This window comes from Ursus americanus, chromosome 24 (genome assembly GCF_024610735.1).
Source record: "Ursus americanus isolate L20-20 chromosome 24, mUrsAme1.1.p, whole genome shotgun sequence".
Taxonomy (NCBI): Eukaryota; Metazoa; Chordata; class Mammalia; order Carnivora; family Ursidae; genus Ursus; species Ursus americanus.
The window spans coordinates 35,372,160-35,385,830 of record NC_142150.1 but is presented as its reverse complement, the minus strand read 5'-3'; the positions used below and the strand labels follow the sequence as shown (position 1 = coordinate 35,385,830).

The following is a 13,671-nucleotide window of genomic DNA, read 5'->3' as shown; positions in this document are numbered from 1 at the left end:
AGGTAGGTTCCAACAGCACCTTCATTTTGCTGGTGGATAGAGACTTAGAGAAGTTAGGACCAAAGTCTCCCAGTTGTAAACGGTAGGGGTGATATGTGATTGCACACACGTGCTTCTCAGAGTCCAAGCCTTTACATCCAGCGCTGTACCTTCTGTTCAGAATTGGCTTTGCTGACTGCACAAGCCTCTAACGCTGCATTTAGCCCACTGCATCTACCATGCATTTATTTGTGAATTATGCAACTATGCTACGCCATGCATTAAGTACAATAGAGACAAGTAAGTGTAAACTGAATGAAATTAAAGGCAATTCAAATTCATTCACAACATTTAGGTTGGGAACCCTTTTGATCGGGTCTAAAGCTTGGCTTTGTCCATTAATACCTAACTAAACTTAAATAAATTCCTTGATCTCTAAGTTGCCAAATTACTAGGTAACTATAGGGGAGGAATAGGACTGATAGGACTGATGAGAGGATTAAATAAATATATTCATATAGAGCACCTGGCCCGAGAGCACTGCAGAAGTGTAATCTATTAGACTTTAAAGATATGATATAGGAGATGGATTCATTCCAGGCATGTGAAATTGGACAACTCGTTAGCCTTTCCTGCGACTCAGTTACTCATATGCAAAATCTAGAAGTTGGGAAGATGATCTGTAAGGACACTTCCCATCCAAAAGCTTATTCCTGTAGAGATAAGTTGTCACTAAATTGTGTCGCCATCGCATGCTTCAGAAATGGAGTACATTAAAGAGCAAACTGGTGCTCTAATAAAATAATGCTTGTACATTTCCATTTCTGGGCAACCGGTTTCCATTCATCAGTGTGTTCCTTTTCTTTGCAGCAGAGCATCTTGTGATATGCAAATCCCATCCATGAAGAATAACACAGAGGTGAAAGAATTCATCCTGCTGGGACTAGCCACTGCCCCGGAACTGCAGGGTCCTCTCTTTCTAATGTTCACCCTCATCTTCCTGATCACGCTGCTCGGGAACCTGGGGATGATGGCGCTGATCCTGCTGGACTCCCGTCTCCACACCCCCATGTACTTCTTCCTCAGTAACCTGTCTCTGATGGACTTTGGTTACTCCTCAACAGTCACTCCCAAGGTCATGGCCGGATTACTTATAGGAGACAAGGTCATCTCCTACAATGCATGTGCTGCCCAGATGTTCTTTTTTCTGTTCTTTGCCACTGTGGAAAATTACCTCTTAGCCTCAATGGCCTATGACCGCTACGCAGCAGTGTGCAAACCCCTTCATTACACCACGACCATGACGACAGGTGTGTGTGCTCGTCTGGCCATAGGCTCCTATGTCTTTGGTTTTCTAACTGCTGCTTTTGACATTGGAAACACATTCAGTCTCTCTTTCTGTATGTCCAATGTGGTCCATCACTTTTTCTGTGATAGTCCAGCAGTCATGACCCTGGCTTGCTCAGATAAAGACATTAATGAGCTGATTCTTGTGCTTATTTCAAGCTTTAATATCTTTTTCGCAATTCTTATAATCTTGATTTCCTACGTGTTCATATTTATCACCGTTTTGAAGATACAGTCAGGTGAGGGATACCAGAAGGCTTTATCTACCTGTGCTTTTCACCTTGTTGCAGTTTCCATATTTTATGGGACAGTCATTGTCATGTACTTACAGCCAAGTTCTAGTCATTCCATGGACACAGACAAAATTGTATCTGTGTTCTATACTATGGTCATCCCCATGCTGAACCCTATGGTCTACAGCCTGAGGAACAAAGAGGTCAGGAATGCCATCAAGAACGTTGTTGAGAAGGCAAAATATTTTCTAGGTGTAGTCTTCTAGTGATCTAGAATCCACACAAGTTATTTTTTCCCACTCAGATCTACTCCATGCCATAACTCAATGTTCACGGCCATATAGGGTATTTAAACATTAAATCACTCAAATGTTATTTCTTTCTTTAATTTTGTAAGAGGTCCAAGATCCAAAATGGAGAACAAATATATTTTTTAATGAAAGCAGTTTATGAATAAACCTTCCTTGTTACTATTGTGTTAGACATAGTTTTTCCTTGATGTACTTCAGTAATGGTAAGAAAAAATAATGGATAAGAAAAAAAAAATATTAAAGAGATTGGACCAGGTAGTAAGGAAACAGTGGATAATGGAGTTTTCCCCTGAAACAAAAATCAGGGTCTCCTGAAGAAATATATCCCATCACCAGGTTGAGGGGCCTTGGTATTGTCAATTCCATAAGATTTCTAAACTGGGTGTTATACGCAAACAATGAATCATGGAACACTACATCAAAAACTAATGATGTACTGTATGGTGACTAACATAGCGTAATAATAAAATAAAGATTTAAACTGAAATCCTGTGCATCTTCCTTTGCTTACTGTTCTGAATGGAGGCTCTCTTTTCCCCAATTATCTTTATTCAGGCCCAGCATTATTTATTGGGTCTGGATATGGAATGAATTATGTTTTCTTTTTAGTGTATAATTGCTAGACAACAAGGAGCCACACATGGACTGGGTGGAGAAGACCATTTAACCTGTGCAATAGCCTGGACATTGTGCTTGTATATTAATTAGTTGGGATTCAGGTTGTCTCCTTGGTGGAGGTGGATAATAAATTTTCTGTATGGGAGGAAGTGTAAGATGGATATTTGATGATCATAAGCATTACAATGGAAAAAACTGGTTAGTTGTTTTCCAAACTATGTTTACTCCTGGAGACATACATAGGCTCCATGTCTCCACCCTTCATGTAGTTAATTGTGACCATGTGTTTGTGTTCTTGTGAATGAATGTGAGTACAGGTCATATATGCTACTTCCAAGTCTGCCCATGAATCTCCCCATGTGATGTCCTGTTCATTCTTTTTGTCACCAGCTGGATGGAGACGATCCAGACCACAAGAGATGACAAAACCTCAAAATAGAAAAAAACCTAGCACCATTGAATCTCTGTATAAGCTCCCTCAGAACAGCTAATGGAACCATATGCAACCAAGAAAAACCTCACTGGTCATGCCGCTGCCATTCTGGAGTTTGCTTGTAGGACAGCTGGTATGATTTATCCTAACAGATAGAGAGAGCTTCTCATTACACCATCTGGATGTTGTTGTGGGAGTGGGGAGGATATATCCTGGAAAAACTCAAATTTCTCCAATACAGTTTGATTCTACAATGCTTTCTCTGTGAATCCTCACCCAGCCTCCATATCATAACCAAAGTGGCTAGCCCCAATAAAATTAACACAGGTTTTGGAGAGGACAAATTCAACGTGAACTCCATTCCAAGCCAAACTTTGTGATACAGGGCAAGTTATTGAGTGTGCTGAGTTTCTAATGGGGAAACTAATGCCTCCCTCACAGACTTACATTAAATCGGTTCTGAATGAGCCAGACCTTAGCACAGTACCCGAAACAGAGTAGCTGCTCAGAGTATATTTGCATCCTTTCCCTTCTGTTCCTTTTCTTATCCTTCTTTCATTCAGCTAATTTGCCAGCCTTCTCCATAGAACTATTAAAACACGTACGGATTATATTGTCTTGTTTTTGTAGGTTTAATTGTAGTACTGAATTGCAAGCCTTTGAGACCAAAGATGTTACCTTCCTTAGGTGTGTGTTCTCAGAATCCAGCCTAATGTCTAGTCCATAGAACTCAAGAGTATCTAATGAAATGTGATCCTGTGTAGGAACAAAGTTACTGGAATAACTCACAAATATTTATCTCTATCATCTTTTCCATCATGATGCTTATCGAAATATTGTATATTCATTTTTGTGCGTTTATTCCTTTTGTTTGTTTTCCCCATTAAAATAAAAGTTCTGGCTGCCTGGGTGGCTCAGTCAGTGAAACGTCTGCCTTCGGTTCAGGTCATGGTCTCAGGGTCCTGGGATCGAGCCCCGCATTGGGCTGTCCGCTCATCGGTGAGTCTGCTTCTCCCCTTCCCTCTGTGATCTCTCTTACTTTTGCTCTCTCTCCAATAAATAAATAAATAAATAAAATCTTTAAAAAGAAAAGTTCTATGCATGCTGGTACAATTTCTGGTCTGGTCACTAATAAACACTAGGGCCTAGATCACAGCTGAGGCTCAGTAAAAGATTTTAAGGAATGAACAGCTGCGTGGTAAGAGGAAGCAAACAGAGAAACTCAACATCTGTTTGTAAAAACAGAACACAGACAACAGAGCACGCCAGGTTATGCTGCAGTCACACATGAAATTGAGAACTCACAGTTGAGCACAACAAAGATCGTAAAGATTTTATATCAGTTTCCTATGGCTGCTGTAACCAATGAGCACGCTCTGGGGCCTTCAGACAACACACATTTGTTTTCCCACAGTTCTGGAAGCCAGTTGTTGGAAATCAGTTTCACTGGGATGAAACAAAAGTGTCAGTCTCCAGAGTGGCATGCGTGACTCCGTCCCTTCTAGATTTCATCTTCAGGTGGCTTCCGCATTCCTGGTTTTAGTCCCATTAGTTCAGTCTCTGCCTTTACAAAGTCAAGTTACTTTCTCCTCCTTTTGCCTGTCTAATTTCCCTCTGCCTCTCCTTTTTTAATTTATGTGAGATTAACATAACAAAATCAATTCAAATTGAGTTCAATTTAATTCAATAACAAATAAAAAAATAAAGTGTGCAACTCGCTAGTATTTGGCACATTCACAATGTTATGCAACCGTCGCATCTATTTCATTCCAAAAGATTTTTTCACTCACAAAGATCCTGCACCATTAAGGCCCTCTGCCCCTGGGAACCAATAGTCTGCCTTCAACCTCTGTGGATTCACCTATTATGGATAGGTCATGTAAATAGAATCATATGTTATGTGATCTTTTATGTTTGATTTCTTTTATTCCATTTAATGTTTTTGAGGCTCATCTGTGTTGCAGTGTGTATCAATACTTCATTTCTTTTTATGGCTGAATAATATTCCATTGTATGTATATACCATATCTTTTCATCCATTTTCAATTGATGGACATTTGGATGGTTTTCACCCATTGGCAATTGTTAATAATGCAGCATAACTATTTGTATTCATGCACAAGTATTGTTTGAGGAACTGTTTTCATTCTTTGGTGATATTACTAAGAGCAGAATGGCTGGTTCATATGGTAATGGTATGTTTAACTTTTGAAGACCACTAACCTGTTTTCAGTAGCAGCTGTCCCATTTTACATTCCCACCAGCAATGTACAATGGTTCCAATTTATGCACATTCTTGCTACAACTTGTTAGTTCCATTTTCTTTCATAATTGCCATCCTAATGGGTGTGAAATTGTATCTCATGGTTTTGATTTACTTTCCCGTAATGCCAATGATTTTGATCATACTTCCATGTGCTTATTGGCTTTTAGTGAATCTTCTTCAGTGAAATGTCTGTTCAAGTACCTTGCCCATTTTTCAAGAAGGCTATTGATTTTTCTGTTGTTGAGTTTTTGGGTTCTTTATATATACTGCATATTATGTCCTTATCAGAAATGTGATTTGCAAATTTTCTCTTGCATTCTGTAGGTTTTCTTTTCACTTTCTTGAAGATGTACTTTGATATACAAAGTTTGAAGTCTGATCTATCTCTTTTTTTCTTTTGTAGCTTGTGTTTGGTGTAATACATGAGAAACCATTTCCAGACCCAACGTCTGGACTTTTTCCCATGTTTTCTGATGGTTTTGTTTTTAACTCTCGTATTTCGCTCATCAACCATTTTGAGTTGGTTTCTATATATGGTGTGTGGCAGGGTCCAACTTTATTATTTTGCATTTGGGTATCTAGTTGTTCCAGCACCATTTGTTGATGACTTCTTTTCTAATTAACTGGACTTGGCACTTTTGTCAAAAATCAATTGGCAATAGATATATGGATTTATGTCTTATCTCTCAATTCTATTCAATTGATCTATATCTCTATCCTTAGGGCAATATCAAATTGCTTTGATTATTTCAGATTTGTTTTATGTTTTGAAATCAAGAAGTGTGAGTCCTCTTACTTTGTTCTTCCTTCTCGACATTGTTTGGCTATTCATGGTCTCTTGAAATTCCATTTGAATTTTAGTAATTGCGTTTCTATTTCTGGTCATTAAAATTATGATAGGGATAGCATTAATCCTGTAGGTCACTTTGGAATGTATTGCCAGTAAACAATATCATATCTTCCAATCCATGAACATAGACTGTCTTTCCATTTATTTAGGCCTCCTTGAATTTCAGGAATTTATTTGGTAGTTTCAGTGTACAGCCCTTTCATCCCTTGGTTAAATTTATTCCCCTGTGTTTTAACATAAGAATGCTACTGTAAGTGGATTCCTTAATTTTCTCTGGGATTGTTTATTGCTAGTGTATGTAAGCACAACTTATTTTTGGTTGGCCAATAAGTTTATTAGCTAATAGTTTCTTGTACATTCTTTAGGATTTTCTCTATATGAGATCATATCATCTGAAAATCATATGATTTTTCTTTCCAATTTATATGACTTGTAATTCTTCTTTCCTTGTGTAATTACTCTAGATAGAACTTTCAACATAACTTTGAATAAAAGTGGTGAAAGCAGGCACACTGTCTAGTATGTGATCTTACAGGGAAGGATTTCTCTCTTTCACATTCAAGTATGATGTTAGCTGAGGGTTTTTCATTAATGTTTTTTATAATTTTGAAGAAGTTCACTTCTGTTCTTAGATTTCTGGTTGCTTTTATCATGAAGGCATTGGAGATTTTGTCAAGTAATTTTTCTGAATTAATAAATCAGATAATTATGTGTTTTTTCTCCTCAATCTGGTTAATTACATTGACCAGTTTCAAATTTTGTTTTTTTCTACTTTATTAAGATATAATTGATATATCACATTAAATAAGTTTAAGATGTACAACATAATATTTGAAATGATTGGAACCTCCAATGTTTATAGCAGCAGTGTCTACAATAGACTAGTACTAGAGTGCAGATATTCACTGATGGATGAATGGATAAAGAAGATATGGGATATATATGTATCTCACCTATGTATATATATGTGTATATATACATACATACTGGAATATTACTCAGCCATCAAAAAGAATGAAAATTTGCAATTTGCAGCAATGTGGATGGCACCAGAGGGTATTATGCTAAACAAAACAAGTCAGTCAGAGAAAGACAAATACCATACGATTTTACTCTTATGTGTAATTTAAGAAACAAAACTGATGAACCTAGGGGAAGGAAAGGAAAAATAAAATAAGATAAAAACAGAGAAGGAGACAAACCATAAAAGACTAATTTCTCTAAAGATAAAAAAACTGAGCGTTGCTAGAGTACAGGTAGATGGGGGTTGGGGTAATTGGGTGATGGGCATTGAGGAGGGCACTTGATGTAATGAACACTGGGTGTTACATGCAACTGATGAATCATGAAAGTCTACCCCCAAATTAATAATATACTATCTGTTAAGTAACTTGAATTTAAATAAAACCAAAAATAAAATAAAATAATGAAATAAAATCACTGGGGAAAAAAGAAACGACTATAACAATGTTTGGCTAGCATCTATTGTACCTCACATAGGTACAAATTTTTTATCTTGTGATGAGAACTTTTAAGCTCTAATGTCTTAGAAACTTTCAAATAGATATATCAGCATCGTTAATTATAGTTATCATGGTGTACATCACATCTGCAGAACTCATTTATCTTAGAACTTGTACCTTTGACTACCTTTACATGTTGTTTTGAGTCCCCAGCTCTCACTTCTGCAGCCACTTGAGTGCCTGGGGGATGTGGATAGAGAACTTGCTGCATCTGCTATGACACAGTAATTCAGGGTAGAAAAGAAGCCCATCTGTCTACAGACCCGAATCAAATTTTTGAATGGACTTCTTAGTATTAAGGCTGAATTTACTCCCCATATTTTTGGCCAATGTGTCATATTGTTGGTTTGTCATAAACACAAGAAAGAAAAACAGGGATTTCATTTATTAATCTCTAAAAATCCAGTAGCCTACAATTTAATTATAACAAGTAAAAGAATGGAAACGGGAAAAAATGAAATAAATAAAATAGACGGCAGACAGAAAGCAAAATGTTTTTAGAACATATTATGAATATCAATATATAAAAAATGTAAATCTATTAAACTCAGTATTTATGTAGTGAATGACAACTTAATAAAATTGAGGGGAGGAAAAATATTTTTTATTTTGTTTATTTTTTATAATAATTTTGTATTATGTTATGTCACCACACAGTACATCCCCAGTTTTTGATGTAATGTTCCATGATTCATCATTTGCTTATAACACCCAGCGCACCATGCAATATGTGCCCTCCTTAATACCCATCACCGGCCTATCCCAATAGCCCACACTCCTCCCCTCTGAAGCCCTCAGTTTGTTTCATTCAGTTAAGCGTCTGCTTTCTGCTCAGGTCATGATCCCAGAGTCCTGGGATCAGGTCCCGTATTGGGTTCCTTGCTCAGTTTTTTAAAAGATTTTATTTATTTATTTATTTATTTGTCAGAGAGAGCACAAGTGGAAGGGGGGGCAGGCAGAGGGAGAAGCAGACTCCCAACGGAGCAAGGAACCCAATACGGGACCTGATCCCAGGACCCTGGGATCATGACCTGAGCAGAAAGCAGATGCTTAACCGAATGAGCCATTCACGCATCCTGGGAAGGAAAAATATTATCACAAATGCATCTGTGTGCTACTCAATGCAACAAAGTATATTCCCATATCCAGTTTAATTGTTTCTTCCCTGGATAGAAATGATTGGCCTCATGGGGGCCTGTTGCTTAGGAATTTTATGCCTAGAGATTTTCTTCTGGTTCCCATTCATCAGGGTCTGAAATCATATCATGACTCCACCTGACAATATTTTAAAAGGACCAGACTTTGAGTAGACCCCTTCAGTCACTCTTTATCGAAATGAACACTAATGCTTTTTAGTACACATACCAGTCTTTCCCCAAACTGAGCGTTGGCAGTGACTCTGCAACCATAGCCAGGGCAAACACCCTAAGATAATAATTATATTATATTATGCTGAAAGGGTAACCCTTACTAAGGTCTTTATAGACCCACGCTTGTTCACAGATAAAATTCTGTGAAATCGTGGGTGAAGTAATTTTATTATTTCTACACCACAAACAAGGAAACAGAGCTCAGTGCAAGGTAAATGACTCTTTTAACACAGAGAAAAATCCATGGTAGATGCAAGATTTGACCCTAGGCTTCCTGGCTCCATGTTTATGATCCTTCTTCATCTCTGCATGTCTCAGGCACCTTGGAATATTTTGACCATATCTGAGATATGTTCCAAAATTGTTTGTACATTCTTGTAGGTCTGAATTTCTGATTTCAGACTCACAGTTCAGGAGTGTCTTTTCTTTCTTCTCAAGAACAAGGTAAGCTTCTATAGTTCATATATACTTTTAGGGAAAAATGTAATTGATGTCGAAGCCCTGGGGCAGCTATCTCTTCTACGAGTTTTTGAGCTCATACCTAGTTGTTTGGACACTTTGTCTGAAACACAGGCTTAAGTATGGGATTCAAATGCAAAAACATTTTAATCAGCAGAGAGTAGTATAGAATGTATGAAATTTTATGCTGCTTTCTGTAATAGGATAGTATAAATGTATTGTTTTGTGCTGGTCTCAGGCTATTGATAACCAGCAGTGTGGCTGGATGGACCCTTGTGGTTCTTATATTGATTGCAAGACGTGCTCAGCCATAACCACCAGGAAGCTCTGAAAGAGACAAGGTTGATTACTCGCAGGTTCTGGAAACCACGTGGTACACCTGGGGCCACACAGGAAGATCATGGATAGAGAAAGAGAGCAGGCCTGGGTTCTGCTTTTATTAGTGTGAAGGATGGGGGCCTAGGGTATCTTGGGTTCACGCTTCAGTAATGAATTTAAAACATAAAAGAGGGAATTTAAAGCATAAGAAGAGAAAAACAAATGGCCCAGATAGTAGGTTATCTAAACCAACGAAGATCTCTAAAACAAAGGAGTCTGTGGGGTCCAGAGCTGGCTCCTTATGTAGTGGCTGGCAATGTGTTTATTCGAGATAGACATCTTTGAAGTGGATGCCTCTCTGAGTGGATTTCTAGGCATCAGAGCTTAAATCAGGCACTTGCATTAGAAAAAAAGAAAAACCTTCTGTTAGAGCTTACTCAGCAATTACGATAGATGGTACTCTGATTGAATAGGTGGTAAATTTCTCCTGTTTACTATGTGTTGACATGTTATTGAAGGGATAACTAACCAAACAGGGTGAAATGACACTTCTTTAGACTCTAGAAGGATCATCATGAAGCCGCCGAGATCCTTACTCCAGTTTTACTACCATTTCCCCACAACCAGCCCTTTTATTATTTGAGCGTCTAGAAAATTTGACAATGAGATGATTAAAGCCACAGGCATTAAATCAGTGAGATATACATTTGTATCTTAAACATTTCATACTAGGTGCAGAATTTTAAGAAGACACATGACTTCTTGAATCCTTCATTTTCTTAGTTGTATATTAAGTTATATGTAGGTGTGTGCATACACAATTTATATTCCTTCCTCTTCTGTTATTTCCATCCATCCATCCATCCATCCATCCATCCATCCATCCATCCATCCCTCCTCCAGCCATGTTCCATCTGCCTGTCTCCGGTGTCCATCTGCCTGCCTGCTTGTCTGTCTTTTCTGATTTCTGTTTATCTGTGAGACACTAGCACATAGGCACTGCAGGAAAGCTGTTACTAACCCTCAGAAATCTGATTTGGGAACAGATTCATTCCAGATATGTGACCATGGAGAAGTTAATACCTCTTTCTGCTATGCTGTTGATTGTGAAACACAATCCGAGAGTTGGCCATGAGATCTGTGAAGGTGTCTCAGCTTCAGCAATCTCTAAGTCTCTAGATAATTTACCCATTATATATTCTTTTCATCCCTATGTGGCAGGCAGAATATTGCTCCGCAGTATGCCTACCTCCTAATCCTGGGGTTTGTGATTATGTTCTCTTACATGGTAAAAGGTACTGTGCACATAGGAGTGAGTTAAGGATTTCGAGATAGTAATTTTATACTGGGTTAATGATGGGGCCCAATAAGAACGTTCCAGTCATCATAAAACGTAGCAAATGCTAAACAAGAAATTATAGCTTATACTATTACGGAGTGATGGGTTCACAAACACAAACACTATAAATTCCAGACATGTATTATGTGAAGGGTGGTGGGTATTAAGGAGGGCACGTATTGCATGGAGCACTGGGCGTTATACACAAATAATGAATCATGGAACACTACATCAAAAACTAAGGATGTACTGTATGGTGACTAACATAACATAATAAAAGATTATTACAAAAAAAATTGTAATCACTGTGCTTGCTCGAGAACAATCTGCAGAGCTAGCATCAAACCCACAGATGTGGACTTTCAACTCTCATTATTTATGACCTGGTAAGTGTTGACAGTAATAACAGTGAGAATGAGTCCAAAATAAAATAAGAGTCTTCCAACCCAAGCTAAAATGTGGACCCAAAGGAGGAAATGAAGCAAAAGAGGTCAGTGTGGGTGTTCTCACACAGAATGGGTGACAAACCACTAACAGAGGAGAGATAGGACAGAGTGAGAAATACTGGACGAGACAAAAGATCTGGGTGGACATAGTGTGTGAGAAAATACAAGTCAGAGCAAAACTACCAGACATCAAAACTCACTCACACCTTGAAGCCCAGCGTGCTGCCACCAACCTTCCCAAACCAACAGACATCACTGTTCCATCCTACTTGTAATATTATAGGTAGAACTCGTCAGGCTGGTGCTGAACACCCACATTGTGGGAACTGTTTGTCATGATTACCTCACTGAACACTCCCAGAAACATGCAGGGAGGTTCCCATGTCACCTTCACTTTACTGATGGATAAAGTGAGGCTCAGGAGACTTAGCATAGGACCAATGTCTCCCAGGTTGTAAACAGAAGCTCTTCTGTGTGAATGCACGTGCACTGCATCCCAGAGCCCAGTATTTACGCCCAGTTCTGCACCTTTTTTTCCTTTTGTTGACTGTATTTGTCTCTAATGTTGCATTTATCTCACTGCATGTATACGCATATATTTGTGCATTGCTCTACTGCACAACCCCAAGCATCAAACTTGGAAGAGTGGCTACCATGGTGTAAACTGAATAAGATTAAAATCAATTCAAATTCGTTGACGACATTTAGTTTGGGAACCATTCTGAATGTGTCTAGAGCATGGTTCTACCAATTACCAAGTAAACTGGAATACTCAGTCTCTTTGTTGCCAATTTACCTGTTAGATATATGGGCATAATAACCAATCAATCTGATGGGGATAATGAAAGGATTGAATAAATATACATGAGCATATGGAAGCGGAAGTTATTTTGGACTCCCTGATTTGGGAGTTTCAATCCATTCCAGGCATGTGAACTTGGACAGCTCACTACCCCTTCTTGTGACTCAATTTACTCCTATACAAAAATAAGAAGCTGGGAAGGCGATCTGTGATGAACCCTCCTCCACAGAAGTCAATTCTTGTATGGATAGGTTATCGCTAAATTGTGTTGCCATTCCCATGCTTGGTAATGGAGAATGTTCAAAAATGTTATTATGGTGATAATACAATAATGCTTATGCATTTCAATTTCTGTGCAATTTTTCTTTACTGATCATTCTGTTCTCTTCTTGTTGAAATAGGGTATCTTGTGATTCTCAAATCACATCCATGAAGAATAACACAGAGGTGACTGATTTCATCCTGCTGGGACTAACCGATGCCAGAGAACTGCAGGGTCCTCTCTTTCTAATGTTCACCCTCATTTACCTCATCACGCTGCTTGGGAACCTGGGGATGATCACACTGATCCTGCTGGACTCTCGTCTGCACACACCCATGTACTTCTTCCTCAGTAACCTGTCTCTGGTAGACTTTTGTTACTCCTCAACAGTCACTCCCAAGGTCATGGCTCGGCTCCTTATGGGAGACAAGGTCATCTCCTACAATGCATGTGCTGCCCAGATGTTCTTTTTTGTAGTCTTTGCCACTGTGGAAAATTACCTCTTAGCCTCAATGGCCTATGACCGCTACACAGCAGTGTGTAAACCCCTCCATTATACCACCAGCATGACGACAGGTGTGTGTGCACGTCTTGCCATAGGCTCCTATGCCTGTGGTGTCTTAAATGCCTCTGTAAATGTTGGAGATAGCTTCAGCCTCTCTTTCTGTATGTCCAATGTGATTCATCACTTTTTCTGCGATATTCCAGCAGTCATGGCTCTCTCTTGTTCTGATAAACACATCAGTGAGCTGATTCTTGTCTTTATCTCAAGCTTTAATGTCTTTTTTGCACTTTCTGTTATCTTTATTTCTTATCTGTTCATATTTACTACCATTTTGAAGATACAGTCAGGTGAGGGATACCAGAAGGCTTTATCTACCTGTGCTTCTCACCTTGTTGCGGTTTCCATATTTTATGGGACAGTCGTCGTCATGTACTTACAGCCAAGTTCCCATCATTCCATGGACACAGACAAAATCGCATCTGTGTTCTATACTATGGTCATCCCCATGCTGAACCCTGTGGTCTACAGCTTGAGGAACAAAGAGGTCAAAAATGCATTCAAGAAGGTTGTTGAGAAGGCAAAATATTCTCTAGGTGTAGTCTGTGAATGA

At 38.6% G+C, this 13,671-nt stretch overlaps 2 protein-coding genes across 2 annotated transcripts; both read left to right on the top strand.

Moving 5' to 3' along the window:
* Positions 1 to 877: 877 nt before the first annotated feature.
* LOC123785324 (olfactory receptor 5B17-like) lies at positions 878 to 1,825 on the top strand. The gene has a single exon (XM_045787056.2). It carries the CDS (start codon positions 881 to 883, stop codon positions 1,823 to 1,825), a length of 945 nt encoding a protein of 314 aa, XP_045643012.2. The 5' UTR covers positions 878 to 880.
* A 10,895-nt stretch (positions 1,826 to 12,720) lies between these two features.
* LOC123785323 (olfactory receptor 5B2-like) lies at positions 12,721 to 13,671 on the top strand. Its single transcript, XM_045787055.2, has one exon. The coding sequence runs from the start codon at positions 12,724 to 12,726 to the stop codon at positions 13,669 to 13,671; it is 948 nt and encodes a 315-aa protein (XP_045643011.2). The 5' UTR covers positions 12,721 to 12,723.

Bases quoted from the DNA above. Each gene is read 5' to 3' on its own strand.
- LOC123785324 (XM_045787056.2), top strand. From the start codon at position 881: ATGAAGAATAACACAGAGGTGAAAGAATTCATCCTGCTGGGACTAGCC.
- LOC123785323 (XM_045787055.2), top strand. From the start codon at position 12,724: ATGAAGAATAACACAGAGGTGACTGATTTCATCCTGCTGGGACTAACC.